The sequence below is a fragment of the Aptenodytes patagonicus genome, chromosome 6 (genome assembly GCF_965638725.1).
Source record: "Aptenodytes patagonicus chromosome 6, bAptPat1.pri.cur, whole genome shotgun sequence".
NCBI classification, from domain to species: Eukaryota; Metazoa; Chordata; class Aves; order Sphenisciformes; family Spheniscidae; genus Aptenodytes; species Aptenodytes patagonicus.
Genome location: NC_134954.1, coordinates 66,727,022 through 66,742,832, shown reverse-complemented (window position 1 = coordinate 66,742,832; position 15,811 = coordinate 66,727,022). Strand labels below are relative to the sequence as shown.

The window sequence follows — 15,811 nt, the reverse complement described above, 5'->3', positions numbered from 1 at the left end:
AGAGTTCTGGAGTAATCGTACAAAGCAAATGGAGTTGTAATGGTGTAAATGAGAGCAAAATTTGGGCAAGTGCTTGTTATTTCTCATTTGCATTATCATTCTTAGACCGATAGAAATCCACCAGCTGCAGAAAGAGTCATTTCCCTCTGTGGAGTACTCCCACCTGGCTTTGACAACACTCTTTACTAAGGGTACACATGTCAAAATGGCTAATATCAAGGTCTGGATGGACTTTTTCTAGGGATTCTCAAGGAAAAACAGATTTTAAGCCAGACTTTTTTTTTTCTTCTTTTGAAAGGGGTTGATACTTCAACCATTGCATGAGTAGGCATCTGTCTCTGGCATGACATACCTGGGCAATAGGGCTCCTAGTGTTCATGTTGGTCAGGAATGGGCTGTGTTGAGCAGAGCAATTGATTTTGCATGCATGTAGGTGACCCTTGCGAAAGGGCCATCAGAAGCAGGCCATACGCTGTGCTGTGAGATCTGAGCTCTCTGCTGAAATACTAAGATGTTTTAGGCTAAATTACATCTGGCCTCTTTTTGGATGCAGCGTGTGGGAAAAAGGGAGGGTGCCCTTGGCTGAGAAGAGGTACTGCAACTGGTTTCTTCTCCTCAAAAGCAGTTGGATTTTGCCCTCAGGTTATTCTGTCTTTTGTGTATAAAATTCACCATTGCTGATTAATGCCCTTGATGAGAGAATTAATTATTTGGATAATTATCTAGACTCAAGAAGTTGCATTCATCTTACCTTCCTTTAGCTGTCTAAAAACTAGGCACCTGGTCAAAGCCCGTCAGTTAAGCTCTGGTCAGTGGAAAATCCTGGCATTTCTGGAGGGTGATTCTCCCCAGACTGAGAGAGGTTTCCAATATGGGTGGAAAGAATGGCTGTTTGAGGGTCTCTCTCTTCTCTCTCTTCTCTAGCTGAAGAGCAGATGTAAATGGGCAATTTAGACAAGATGCTCAAATTCAGATACCTAAAGTTAGGTGAGATGAGTCCAACACCAACTGTTTGCCATATAGAGGAGGAATTAGAAAGCAAATCACATTTTCCAGTGCAATAATACTTTTATTGGTGTAATTTGTTCTTCTACCTGATCCGCATGTACCACAATTCCTTACTGTACAGATAATTTTCTTTACATACTAGATTCAAGAAGTAAAATTCACCATTTTACTTTATGAAAGTAAGAAAAGCCCCTTTTTTTCTTGCAGATCACTATTGAAACAACCCTTCATTGATCCGAAGAGACTGAGTATATTTGGAAAGGTAATGTGCAAAATAGCAGGATGTATCATCATGATTCTTTAAGAAAATACTATCAGTTCATAAACAAATATATTTATCTATTTTCCTATGACAATTTCAGTTATTAAAAGAGGGGAAAAAAGCTGGCATAATTTACTATATGTTCTGTATATTAATTTTTTTCTCAGAATGGGTATTTGAGATCAATCGGATCAGTTTTATGGTACTGCAGTACTTGTGTTTCAGAATCTGCAGGAGAAAGTATTTATCTGCTTTCATTAGAAATTTTAAAATTTTGTGAAAGTTTGTTTCTTACACTTTTACATTTGGGCTGCAGTTAAATTGACAATGTCCTTCTAATACAACTTTTATATCTGAATGTTTTACTGACCCTTGAAGTCAGCTGAGTTACAGCCCTATGGTACTGTCAACAACTTCCTTTTTGTGTCATCTGCTAGAAATCTCGCCATTGCTGTTTTGTCAGCTGGCTTCACTGTGTGGCATCTTGATGCCTCTAGCATGAGATAGAACAAGGCAAAGGCTTAACCTTTAGTAACAAACTAAATAGCATTTTACTGATGTCTATTAAAAACCAGCAATTAGAAACACGACATAATTGCTGTTGCTGCTATGAACTGGCATGTGCAACCTTTTTTTTTTTTAAAAAGTGTTTTCTTAAAAATGAAGATGTCTTGTGCCTTTGACCTCAAAGCAACAACAACCCATGATCAAGTACCTAGACAAACCCCACAATCATCAGTTGTAAGAGTAGCACGTGTTCCACTATGAAATCCCTTAGTTCCCATCCCTGCTCTGCTACTGACTTGCTGCATGGCCTTGGGCAAGGCATTTAACATGTCTCTGTCTGAATGCGAGATGAGACTATTGATATTTACCTCCTTCATGGTAGCGTTTTGAGGACTAGTTAATGCTTGTCAAGTGTAGTGAAAATAAAATAGCAGTATTAGCGTTCCACATGAAAGTGATCTTCCTCCAAGATTTGAGCTCCTGCCACGTTCCTTGAGCTAAAGAAACTATCATTGCAAGAATCAGTAGCATCAAAACCAGTATTTTGTTCGTAGGGCAGCAGCCAGAGATTTTTTCAGCCGAGGTAGTGTAAGTAGGGCTGATTCCATCCACCAGATGATCATCGCACACATTTCTATTCAGGTTTTAGTGCCTGTTACCAATGTATATGAAAGTACACACGCATATAAGCATCTGCACTTCTTTATATCCTCTTCCCACAAATGACCAAAAATGTTATTTCTGAAATGAAATCACTAAGCACCCTGAATTTCTCACTTGTTTCTGACTTCAGAAATTCTTTTCATTGCTACTTGAAAATTTGCACTTGTTTTCTGTAGGAGATTCAGCAGTATCTTGTTTCCTAACAGTGACATGATGAAACAGTTACTGTAGACTATACATGTAAACATGGTTTTGAATATCTGCCAAAGGCTACCCCCCAAATTTTTTTCTTTCACAAAATATTATTGATGATGGCGTTCCTGCATTTATTTTCTGAAAGAAAGATTGAGGAATGAAAAGTGGAATTGTGAGAAAACAAAGAGCAGAAACTGGGAAATTTGATAAGCTTCAACGCTGCTTTGAATTCAGGGAAATTTACCCTTTCCAAGTTAACCTCTCGGAGTTGTTTTCTACTGTCAAACAAAAATTCATAAAGTTTAAAAGTCAGCTTTAGAATTAGGAAAACAAAAGTCTATTTAACAGCTTCCTAGGGTTAATTGTATTTCCCTCCACTCTGCTTATTTTAGAGTCAATTAAAAGTCTTCTTTAAAACTCATTTCCTTTCTACTATGTGCAACAACGTGATAGGAAAATGCTTTTTTTTTTTCTTTCTATGCATTAAGTTGGGCTTACTGATGGAAATAGAACGTACGCTATGCTTGAAAATAAGATGGCTGATTTCATAAAACTGGGCTCGTGCACACTGCTGTGGAGCTCTTTAAGAGGTTTTAAACTACACAGAAATAAAACTCTCGTCGCAATCAGTAATGCGAAGATTTCATGCGAAGTAATCAGAAACTAGGCACAAGAGCAACAAGACTGTCCAGAAGGGCGCAGTGTGGAAAATACCTATTTCTGACTGCCAGGCAATCTGCCAATGCCACCTTGCTTATCTCTCTGAGGGGTACAAGCCCAAGTGATGCATGATCCAAGGGCCTTTCTGAACCGTTACACAGCAAATTGTGTTTCCATGTGGTTTGCATTTTTGTCACGGAAGTAGAAAGAGAGCTTGAAAATAAGTTGCAACTTCACAGCCAGCCAGCTTCTTGAAAATAAGGCAATTAGGTTATAACCACAGAAAACGATGAGTGAGGCACCATATATCCTTGCATCAGAACATCCGAACTATTTTCTGCATTGTCATCGTGAAGTGCTTTTAAAAATGTGATCTCACTGTATAATGTTTTTGTCCTGGAAAGCCTGGCTAGAAGCAAGGGCACAAGCACAAAGGAAAGAAATTCCTAGGAGAACTAAACCAAGCTCTTAATGAATATAAGGCATAAATAATAAATAACCTGGCAATAGCTATCCTAGGATTAAAATTGTGCTGTGGAGCTACTGGGAAATACAAAAACAGAATATTAAACAAAAGCGAAAGTAGAGACCCAGAGGCAGAGGAAAGTTGCTATTCTCTTAAACTCTTTGAATTAATCAAGTTATCGGTGCCCACTCCGAAATTCTTTCTTAGGTGAAATCTAATCCTGTGCATGAACAATTCTGGGCAGCTCTCGGCCTCCTGGGCTAGAATTTCTATGAGAAAGGGATAACTCAGTTCCTCACACTCCCTTGAAAATCCAGCTCTTATTCTGTGTTTCCTTTAGTGTGTCTGTTTGCGTTTACTATAGGATGATTCCAAAGAACACTCCTCTTTGCTTATTTTTCTTAACTAAGGTTAAAGGATTTTCAAATATTCCCGTTCTTCCACAGAAATCATCTATTCATTAAATATTTAGACATGAAGAACAGGAGCAGGCAGGATTCAGAAAAGTCCATGAGAAAACTCTGTGAGCAATTTGACACGCAATATTCTTTTTTTGGGTTGGCTGGTGTTTTTGTTGTGGTTCAACCTCAGTTGGCAACTGAGCACCACCCAGCCGCTCGTTCACTCCCCCCCCCGCCCCCGGTGGGATGAGGGAGAGAATTGGAAGAGCACAAGTGAGAAAAACTCGTGGGTTGAGATAAAAACAGTTTAATAATTGAAATATAATAATAATAATAATAATAATAATAATAATAATAATAATAATGTAATAATAATACTACACAAAGCAAGTGATGCACAGTGCAGTTGCTCACCACCCGCCGACCGATGCCCAGCCAGTCCCCGAGCAGCGGCCCCCCCGGCCAGCTTTCCCCAGTTTCTGTACTGAGCATGACGTCCCATGGTATGGAATGTCCCTTTGGCCAGTTTGGGTCAGCTGTCCTGGCTGTGCCCCCTCCCAGCTTCTTGTGCACCCCCAGCCTTCTCAGTCGGTAGAGCATGGGAAGCTGAAAAGTCCTTGGCTAGTGTAAGCACTGCTTAGCAACAACTAAAACATCGGTGTGTTATCAACATTGTTCTCATCCTAAATCCAAAACACAGCACTGTACCAGCTACTAGGAAGGAAATTAACTCTATCCCTGCCGAAACCAGGACAGTTTTACATTTTTCTTTTCCCTGTCATGGGAGAATTTCTTCTTCCTGAGGTGTGTTGTGCCAAACACAAAACAACAACAACAAAAATACCTGCAAGAATCAATTTTCCAGCACTGATGAAGGGAAAACAAAGATGGCAAATAGAGAAATTTGAAGAGCCCATAATATATGAGAAAATCATTGATCCCAGACTCCACAGTTCAGAATTTCATTTTCTGTGGGTCTAGAATGATTATAGGTGTACAGATATGGATTGCCAGTGTCATTGCGAAGAAATCTGTGGTCTCAAGTTAAAGCTTCATGTTTTCATGCAAAGCGAAGCTTTCATGACTCTCTTTTGTGTCACAACTCTTCCCAGGGAGGTGTATTATCGACTTTGCAGAGGGGACGATGAAGAGAGAGATGTGCCGTAAGGACAAATAAATGTGGTGAGGCAAGGAGAGAGCTCCCTGCCTTCTGCCCCAGCTTCTCCCAGCTTCTTCATGCCGTCTGTGCTCCCTGCTTTGTAACACAGCTGCCTGATGGGTGCTGTTGTGGCCAGAAAGTGCATCCAGAGATTAGCATAATATTGAGCAACGTGGCTACGTATAGCTTTTATTTCTGCGAAACAGTGCAGGATCTGTACCTCTCTGTGGGGTATTTGACAATGCTGTAGCAGAAACCTCTTTAATAGCACTATGATTCAATCTGTGAAGGTTTAAGTATGTCAGGGGGAGGACATACTGCAATCGATTCACAGGTTTCCCCCATTCCCATACTGTCTGTCCTGTCACAAAATGCTCAGTGTATGCTGGTAATTACTAAATATCTACGTTAAATATATTAAAAACTGAGTACAAATCTTCCTGTCTAGGCTGTGTTCCCAAAAGCTGTACCTTTGGGTTTTGGTTTTGGTTTTTTCCCTGTAGTTTTCAAATCTTTTACTAACTATAGGCTAGTCTGTCATGATGGAATTACGGAGCTTAAACTGAAATATACTAATTATTATTAATTGTATGGTTTAAAGATCATGACCAGGCCATATCAGATCTTTATTCACTCTTAACTGTAGGTTTGCATTTCCTTTAAAAGCAATTCTTGCAGATATAAATACATACTGTAAAATGATACCATCAGATTAGCACAATGGCCTTCAACTTTATTGTTGCTAAAAAGAAATGAATAAACAAAAATCTCAGTATCATTTCCATTGTTAGGGATACGGTGGCTACATTACATCAATGATCCTGAAATCCAGTGAACGGCTCTTCAAGTGTGGAGCTGTGGTGGCACCAGTTACAGATATGAAGTTGTATGGTGAGTATTCCTTGCCCTGCACCTGTGCGATAGTCTATTCAAAATATCTTTTATTCATGGAGCTACTATTCATTTTAACTAAGGGCAGATAATGTAGCAATATCAACTAGATTTTACCTCACTGTCTCGTTCTCTCCTTTAAATGAAAAGGCAGCTAACACTGGGACAGTTTACCAAAACATGCAACAGATACAATATTATTAACACCACTGATTTTTGCAAAGGAGTTGTGTTTCCCATTTCCCACTGAAATTCAGTCAGGTACCCCATTTCCTAAGAATCCTTTAGGTATATCAGCCTGAATCAAGACTTATAACAGGAATGAGTCTTTTAAGTTTAGTGGTGAATTCCTTACTGTATCAACCATGTCGTCATTCAATCACAGGATATTTGGTTCTGTATGTGAAATTTTGGGCACAGGCTATGGACTGTGGACTGTGATACACAGGAAATCAGACCAGGTTACTTTAATGGTCTGTTAGTCTTTTCTTTGTTTTTTTTTATTTTGTTTTGTTTTGTTTTGTTTTGGGGGGGTGTTGGTGTTGGGGTTTTTTGGTGGTGTTTGGTTTTTGTGTTTTGGTGGGGTTTTGTTAACCATTTAAAAATGGTTTTCAATAGTACATTCTGGTTAACATCTCTCTGTTGACTTCATGGTTTAAATAGCATCTCCTGACTCTAGGTCAGAACTGATGAGTTTTAAAATAGAAGTAATTTTGATGAACTCACAAGTTTTTGTTTTTACTTTCACAGCATCAGCTTTTTCAGAAAGATACCTTGGTATTCCATCAAAAGAGGAAAATACCTATCAGGTAAGTTAGCGTAAACAAGAAACTTAAAATGACCATTTTAGTCTTAAAATGCAATTCAGTTACACCTTTGTGTGTGTTTGTTTACTAGGCATCCAGCGTATTACACAATCTTCATGGTTTAAAAGAAGCGAATTTACTAATCGTTCATGGGACAGCTGACAGTAAGTATTTACAGATGCAATTATATTTAAAGTCAGAGGTTTTAGTAGGCAGGCATTCAAAGACTGATTAGGCACACACCTAGCAAGTATATTTTTAGTTTCATTATCCCCCCAATAGGATTTTTTATTTTATTTCAATTGTCACTTCTAACTCTAAACTGATGATGCTTTTCTTTGCTGAATATTTGTACCTTTTAGGTGCTATATGTTCGAATTTGTTTAAATCTTGTGGACCACCGTCTTGCTAGTGAAAGGTATTATGTGAATTATTAATAGAACAACGTACGTTTTTAATGGTATTTTAAATTCATCGAGATTCTGCAATTGAAGAAAGAATTATCAGTACAGTTGGTGAAGTACAGCACCAAATGGGAAGTTGAACTTTTCAGCTAATTAATTACAAGGTAGTGCCAATGCAACTGAAGCTGAAGCTATAGGGAACCTTTTAATAGCACCAATACTTTTAGCAGTACTTTAAGACAGAGAATGAGTAAAACAGACTAAGTTCTAGCACTTTAAATGGAATCATAAGACATGTCGATCAAGAGACAATTTGTAATTACAGATTTAAATTTAACTGCAGTATATTTTTCTGAACTTTCTTAACTGATGTAGGTCTAAAGAACGAGCTTTGCAGGCACAAATTACAGTGCTGCAACAAATTCCTCTGTACAGATTCACATGCATACTTCTTTCCCTGGCATTTTCCTGGTGAATGTAGGATAATACAAGGTTTCCTGCCCCTCAGTCTGGAGGGATAAGTACCTCGCACTGACGAGGGCTGAGGTGAGAGTGCCCACACACACAGTTGGCACAGTGAGGATGGCACCTGCCAGCCTGTCATCCTAGTGTAACTTGTCAAAGCTGTGTTACAGATCCCAAGTGCAATCAGAGGGGTGCAAACACTGTCCCGTGTTTCTTCCCAGAGCAGGGGGGAGAGGGACAGAGGAGACATACTGGGTGATTGAGCAGGCATGAGGGTCTCAGACTTCGCTCATTGTAAAAGGCAGCAGCAATTTCTACCCCTCTGAACTCAGCGCTAGAGGGAATTGGGACTCTGATGGATGTCTGAGCAATACAGTGTGTTCAAGACTAGGACTCTGATTGCCTGCAGCCCTTGCTTAATATCACATCTAGTGACACCACCCAGCCCACTTGCAGCCTAAGCTCTGCAGGGTTAGGATGTGGTAATAAAGTTGCCTGTTTTTACCACACAAAGATTAAGTTACTGATATGTTGCAGAAAGTCCATTACCTAAAGAAGTGTGGGCTGTAATAACCCTGTGCAAGCAGTAGAAAATCCAATGTGCTTTCCTTTAACACAATTATAAACTCTCGTGATGTTCAAACGGAATGCTTTTACACACCTCTAAACTATCGCAGTGTGTGTAAATCAAGGGTAGAGAGAGGAGTCCTCACGGAGTGCCTGGAAAGCATGGCTTCCCTTGGGGCTTCCAGCTCCTTCTCCAAAACCTCTGCTGTTACACCCTGCATCACTGTTAGTGGTGGGGCTCTGCGATTCTGACCAGAAAGATAGCCAACTTCAGATCCGGCAATTACAGGGGTTGGAAATGTTTTCAGTCAAAGCTGTTTAACAGATAAGTATTTCATATTAGCATAGCTTCTTCTAATAATATCCAAATATTGTTGTCTTGCAGCTAAAGTCCACTTCCAGCATTCAGCAGAACTGATTAAACATCTAATAAAAGCTGGAGTTAATTACACTATGCAGGTATGTGCAGCTGTGACATTTCCTATAAACGTAGTTCCACATTTGACCTCATATTGCTATTTCATCCCTGAGAAGGACCCTCCCTACCACAACGCACCTGTATTACCTCAGTTTGCAGTTAGAACTCCGTTTAATCCCATTTTCCTTACTGTCAGTATGGATGTCAAGAACTGTATCTTCTTGTCATTCTTCTGGGCTCTTTCTCCTCTCTCTCATCTTTCTTTTTTCCACCTGTTTATCCTACAACACTATACGAAGTGCTTTACAGTCCATATGCACTCTTTGTAATATGGAGACATCACTACTTTAGTCCCTTTTTACCTAAAATAGTATTGGGTCACATGAAATTTCCCCTTATTTTCAACACTTAAATTTATTAAAAGGCAGCTAAAAGGGGAGAGCGCTGTTCCCTCTCTCCATAGCTGTACGGAGGGTGAGGGTGCTGTGAGGGACAGGCTGGGGAGAGCAGGACAGGGTGGGCTGCTGACATACAGACTTGCACGGGACCCACCGCGGAGTATGTGGATGTTGCTGGCCAGGGGTTCTGATTGCGGCAAACCTTCTTGAATATCTTAGACGATGTGGTTTTGGGTCACTCCTCCATGTATCTCTGATGTTACACGTTGCAAACCTCTACCTTACTGAACCTTAGGTGGACCTGTAGTTTCCACTGAAGCGTGTGAGCTCATGTCAGGGAGGAGGTGGTAACAAGGGGGTTAGCATCACTTATGAAGGGAAAAGGACTTTATGTGTGAAATCTGAGTGGGGTAGGATCTGTTCCAGCTGTCCCTGTGATTTCAGCTGAGGTGATGTGAAGGCCTGTGGAGAGAGCAGAAAGCAGGAATGACGGAGGTCTCTCAGAAGAGCCCCATTGAACCATTCTCATGCAACCTTGTGATAACCCGAGTTTGAGGAAGCAGCTGAGGCTTTTTGCCTCAGGCCACCGCAAATCCCTTGTCCTAAACCCTGTGGCCTGGATTTCTTCATTCAGCCTGCAAATTTTTGTTCAGCCTCACTTGGGAGAAATTTCCAGTGGAATTGGAATTAAGAGATAAAAATGCCCGCGTCCACCCTAGGAGAGAGAGAGATGATAGGCTTTAGATAAGATAGGAAGATAGTTAAAAATATGAATAAAAAGTTTTTTCGCTGAACACTAAGAAGCTGAGATATTGAGAGGTCCCTAAAAGCATGAGGTAATTAATCCTCATTGACATTAATGGGATTTGGATGCCTAGACACTATTGAAAATGCCAGCTAAGTAAACTGTTGTAAGCACAATGACTGAGAACATAAATTTTTTCACTTCTGCAGATCCCACTGCAGTGGTTGTTTTATGTAAGTTCAAATTCCAAGAGAATGAGTTTTACTTTGAGTTTTATTAGCTTTCCTTGATGCCATAAAACTGTTATCATCCTGTTGTCATCTAAAACATTTTGAAGATCAGAGAAAGGAAATTAGAGCCCTAAATATTTGAAAAGCCTTTAAAAAACTATTTACTTTTTTCCTTTCTCCTCTGCTAGATCTACCCGGATGAAGGTCATAACATTGCGTCTGAGAAAAGCAAATATCACCTTTACAGCACAATCCTTGGGTTTTTTAGTGCTTGTTTAAAGGAGGAGACACCAATTTTACCACAGGAACCTGAAGAGGATGAATAAGGAAGCCTATTTGTGTAGTACTGAAGGGGACTTACTTTGTGGCTCAATAAAACCTTAAATAAAAGTGACTGTAAGATTGCAGATTCTGCAGAAGCTCAAGGGCAGCTAAAGGATATCACAGTGGAACAGCACATTTACAGACAATGAGCTAATAAACTGGAATTCGACTACAAAGTCCAAACATATTACCAAGGGACAAAACCTTTACCTTTGTGGAAGGTCAACAGTTGGTTACAGTTTCCTGGAAGAACTTAGTTTTGCATAAGTGTAGGGTTAGTGCATGTTTGTTACGTTAAGCCTCACTGTTGGTTCTGTAAGTGGTTGCTTGTTTTTAATTTAAATGCACATCTTTATTCATCTTTGCATAATGCACAACCTATCATAAGTATTATGGCCACTAATATTTTAAAAGGTGAGCTGCAATCTAACACTTTAATGTTACAATAAGTGCAATTCTTTCGCTGTCTATTACACATAAGAAACCACAGAGATAATAAAGGGCACGATATTTTCTCTAGTTTCTGCTCAAAGGGGATATATTGTCTAGTGCATCATATAACATTGATACTGAAAATGATTTTTTTCCCTCCCCCAATTTCAGCATTTACAATTATTACTGTACCTACTAGTAACCAATAAGGGACTTTTTGGTAGTGTACTCTTGGTCTTTATGTATATACCCAGGACTCCCTAAGCAGAAAATCTTTCTGAGCTTGAAGAATTTTTTTCAAGATGTAATTAACAGCTGTATTTAAAACAATATCTGCAGTTGAAGTCTTTCCCCAGTCCAAAATGTATCTATTGTTTTCTTAAAATATGTTTGAGTTCTGTTTTAGTATTGTTTATAGTAGTTAATAGTTTGCCGGTTACACTCTAATTTTAGAATATGCTACTTTGTCACATGTAAATTAGATACATAAATTATAGTTTCAGATAAAGAAAATTTATTAACAATGTATAATGCCACTGAGTAATACTTTACTCCTCAAATGAAGACATATTTTGTATAGCGCATCTTCCTTTTCTTCCATCTGGTCTAGATGTAATGCTAATGTTCATCAAGGTGGCCACGTAGCTGGAACACGCCATTAGTTTTTATTCCAGGGCTGCTCATTAAGTCTCTTGCAACAGGATTTAGCTTCAACAGCACCACAAAGAAATGAAATGTTTTTCATTCAAGGCAAAGGAAGCTCCTGACAAGTTAAATTTTATTATTTATTCAGAGGGCGAGCCCCTCATACATCCATTTATTTGCCAAGGTGAATTACAGCAATAGAAATAAACAAGGCAGCCAGTTTGGGTTTGCAGAATATTAACTCTGATCACTGAAATAAAGTACAATGTTGACTTAATTTGAGATATCTTCCTGAAGGTATGTGAAAACTCTTGACAGATGCTGTGCCACTTACATGAGAATAGCAGTAGTTTTTTTCTTTCTGGATATATTCCAAATACTTTCCTACCCAATTAAGGTTTCATTTCTTGCAAGGTTAGAAAGTAAGTAATTTTTTGAAGGTAACTGTACTATTTAAGATGAAAAGTTCTGCATATTTTATGAAGAATGGGAATTGTTTTTAATGTGATCAAAAATCACCTGAAGCTTTTTACTCATTACTTTCTTCTGGAATGTTTTCTTTCACAATTAGCATTTTTTTATGATGCAAATAATTAGTCTGAAAGGTGTGGGTTTATGGAACACTGGAAAGTCTCTGTCTTTTAATGTTTAGTATTTATCTTGTTTTATTAGCAATGTTTAACTATTTTTCAATTAGTTTAATACAATTTTAATGTGCAATGGTATCTTGTTTGGGTCCCAGCATCACCACAAAGTATGGCTTTGCTTTGTGGTATTTATAGTACATATGGAGTACATATGTATAGTATAGGTACGGTATATATGTATGGAGGCTACTATGTGCGCTACAGTAAGACCATACAAAACAACAAAAAAGAGAAGAATTCAAACAAGGTTTTGCAAATCCTGTTTTCTATAACGGAGCAACATTTTAAAGTCTTCTATTGGCTGGGACTTCTAGATTGTGATTTTATAAATTACACCCATTATTTAATAAAAGCTCACCTGACAATGCTGATGCTTTTCCTAACCAAACACGGTAAACGAGGTCCTAATCCAGTTGAATTCAATGAGACGTTTTTCCCGATTTGAGCCAAATGCACATGAAGAACCCAGAAGCTGTGTGCACACGTAGAGCATGCCGTATGGACTCGGCGTGCGGAGGCTATGTGAAAAGGCTAATTCTTCTCTATATGCGCTGGCTGTTTCTCTGCCAGACAGCCACTATGTGCTCATATTTACTACATTTCACATATATAGCCTTTAGTTACCTGCAAAAGAAAACAAGCAAGGCTTGTGTCTCAGCAATAGGATTATGCATGTGCTCAGGAAATATGTTGTCCCAGATCTGTGGAACCCACACCCTGTCTCCTCCTTTCCCCATAGCTCTCTGTTTCAGGCCCCCATTCCCTACTCTTTCTACCCCAGCATCTCACCTCCAATTTTGATCAATTTACCTGAATGTGAAGGTGGCATGAGGACGTGGCTTTTGCCAGGACTGGTATGTTTAAAAAGTGTGTTATCTGAAATGTGGGTTACCTGTGTGGAAATGTGGTATGCTTTTAATGTTTTTAATATTTCTCACACTGTCCTACAAATACAGGTATTTTTATATAAATGTGTATACGAGGGTGAGGATCAGACCCAGATTAATTGGTTTTACTGAAATTTTTATGTATGAGTTAAATTCAGATATTGCAAAAGTATTTGCAGATGCAGCCTCTGATTCTAGTTAAAGAATTTGGTGCAAGGGGTATCTCTGCTCTTGCTAACCTGCTCAAATATTTCTTCCACTTACAGCACAACTGAATATTATTATCTGTCAGATTCTACATACATAACTAACTGCAATCACTCGTTAATTAGTCTATGTATGTGATCTATAGTATTGATCAAGAATTAATACACGTTGCACAGAAATGGCATGAAAAGCGCAGATTTTTCATAGCTTATCCATTGTTAAGCACTGTGATGACATTTTGGGTCCGAAAGATTACTGTTTGATCCAGCTGTCTTTAAAATATGACACTTGCTAGACTAGACCTATTAGTTTATGGAAAGCTAGGGAATCAGCATATCCATTTACTGCTTGCTAGAGCTTATCTCTACCTTCTTGATTTCCTCTCTCCTTTTTCTGCTATTAGGACTTGCAAAATCTATGAAACCTGTAGGTCATATTGAAATTTCAATTATATTACAAAATTAGGAGTAACTGCATGTCAATTGGAATATTTTTTCCAGATTGTTGAGTACAAAGAAAGGCTGATTATTTTTAAATTTTTTTTTTTAATCTTTTTGCAGTGAGGACAGAATTATTTATGACCTGGTGTGATCAACGTCTGCTATGATTTGCTATAACCAACTGCTCATTGTTCCTATGTTTTTGGCATATGTAGATCTACCCGTGTCTGAAAATGAAGATGATTGCCTCTGTTCTCTCAGCTCTGGCACTTAAATTTTGAGTATGGAGTCAGTTAGGTTCATTTAGTTGAGAAATTGTGCCTTTTAAGACAGAAGAGCTTGTATTTGATCTGAAGCCAAAGATTCTCCATGGAAACTTGGGAGCATTGAGTGTTGGCTCCTTTAATAAAATGCAGAGGATACAAGGTGTAACCTAGTATCCCTCCTTGCAGGTTTATTAGATGTTACTGAAGAAACTGAAGCAAGAGGAAGACTGGCCCAAAGAGACTGAATACCAGTTTCTTTTGCACAGCCTAAAAACACATAGGCAAGGTGCAGTGGTCCTAGCATTTTATATTTACTTCAAGTAACTACTGCTGTCAAGTCGGTTGCCTCTGGGGAAGGAAGAACCTCACCAGTATTGATTACTGGTGCATCTTCTTCAAAACACCTTTCATTCAGTACCGTTAAGATCACTCCTCTTTTTTCTTTGAACGATTTCAAGAGTGCTTCAGAGAATGGGGAGCTCATGGGATGTGGCTAAGGAGGGTCACAACTTCCAAGGTGCCTGGAGCTTTGAAAAGAAAAAAAAAAAGGATTTAGTTAAACTTCTATCTGTTGCATTTCATACATGAAAATTGAGAAGGAGCCCAGCTTCAAGGAGGTAGGTGGATGACAAGTGTTGGTGATTCACTCACTGGGGGTAACGCAACATGCTTCCTACAAAGCTAGTACCAAAATTTTGTAGTGGTAAGTAAAATAAATGCCTGTTTTCTGATGTCTGAAGATTACAGTCCTGTTAGATTAAGTTGATCGGTATTTGGATAGAATTAAGGAAATTAAACCACCTGTGTGTATGCAGTCCAAAGTTTCCATTAAACTTGGGACTAGGCTTCTTGCCTGGATAATTATTTTAGAAATCCAATATCCTATCTTCACATAAGTCTAACTCAACAACAACAAAACTGATTTAATAATGGCTATACCCCATGAGGACACAAATGATATGTACAATTCTTTTTAATTAAAATATCCCATAAAGTGCTAACAGCCCAATTTTATATTTCATCACCAAAGAAAAAGGGGGGGGGGGAAGCTTCTGATTGATAAAACCAGCAGAGGCAATATAATTGGTAGGAAGATACTCGGGAAATATTTCCCTAAGGAAAGTGATTAGAAAAATGTTTTCTGCTGAAGTGTATTTTGTGTCATAAGTGAGCTCAGACTACAGCTGTCCGGGTGCTTCTAAGAGAATTTAGATGTTGACGTACAACTGATGTCCAGAGGGCTCAGGCAGGGAGCAGGTACCTGTACAGGCTCGGGTAGGGAGCAGATACCTGTACAGGCAGATGGTCCCGTCCTCCACCTAGTGCAGAGCCTTTGCAGCTTTCTGTAGAGGAGGATCGTAGTCCGGGAGGTTAGTCCGCCACAGGCCCTTCTGGATCCAGCAGGGATCCAGAACACTGGAACAGGGACGCAGTTGGTAGGCCTTTCATGTCTTTGCATGCAATTGTTACATCAGGAGTAAGAAAAATATTTTTAAAAAATAACTGAGCAGTGTGGTCGTCTTGCTGTTCTCCAGTTAGTCAAAGGTGAGGGTGGGGAGCTTGGGCAGGGCGCTCGGTGATCGACTCGAACGCACTCCAGCTGAGAGACGGGCTGGCAGAAATTACAGCTCCGGCAGTGCTGAAAATGCACATCACTCTGCATTTTCACATCACTGTGAAAAAAAGGAGAGGGGATATATGCATGGACAGAATGTTTT

The 15,811-nt window shown here is 39.1% G+C and overlaps 1 protein-coding gene across 2 annotated transcripts in view; it reads left to right on the top strand.

Moving 5' to 3' along the window:
* The window catches only part of DPP10 (dipeptidyl peptidase like 10), a 586,192-nt gene extending 573,530 nt beyond the window's left edge, over positions 1-12,662 (top strand). For both annotated transcript variants that reach the window (XM_076343054.1, XM_076343053.1), the window contains exons 21-26: positions 1,216-1,270; positions 6,113-6,212; positions 6,963-7,021; positions 7,110-7,182; positions 8,840-8,913; positions 10,434-12,662. In XM_076343054.1, coding sequence (XP_076199169.1) covers positions 1,216-1,270; positions 6,113-6,212; positions 6,963-7,021; positions 7,110-7,182; positions 8,840-8,913; positions 10,434-10,571 — 499 coding nt within the window. In that variant the 3' untranslated portion in view covers positions 10,572-12,662. The remainder of the gene's footprint in view (positions 1-1,215; positions 1,271-6,112; positions 6,213-6,962; positions 7,022-7,109; positions 7,183-8,839; positions 8,914-10,433) is intronic.
* The last annotated feature ends 3,149 nt before the right edge of the window (positions 12,663-15,811 follow it).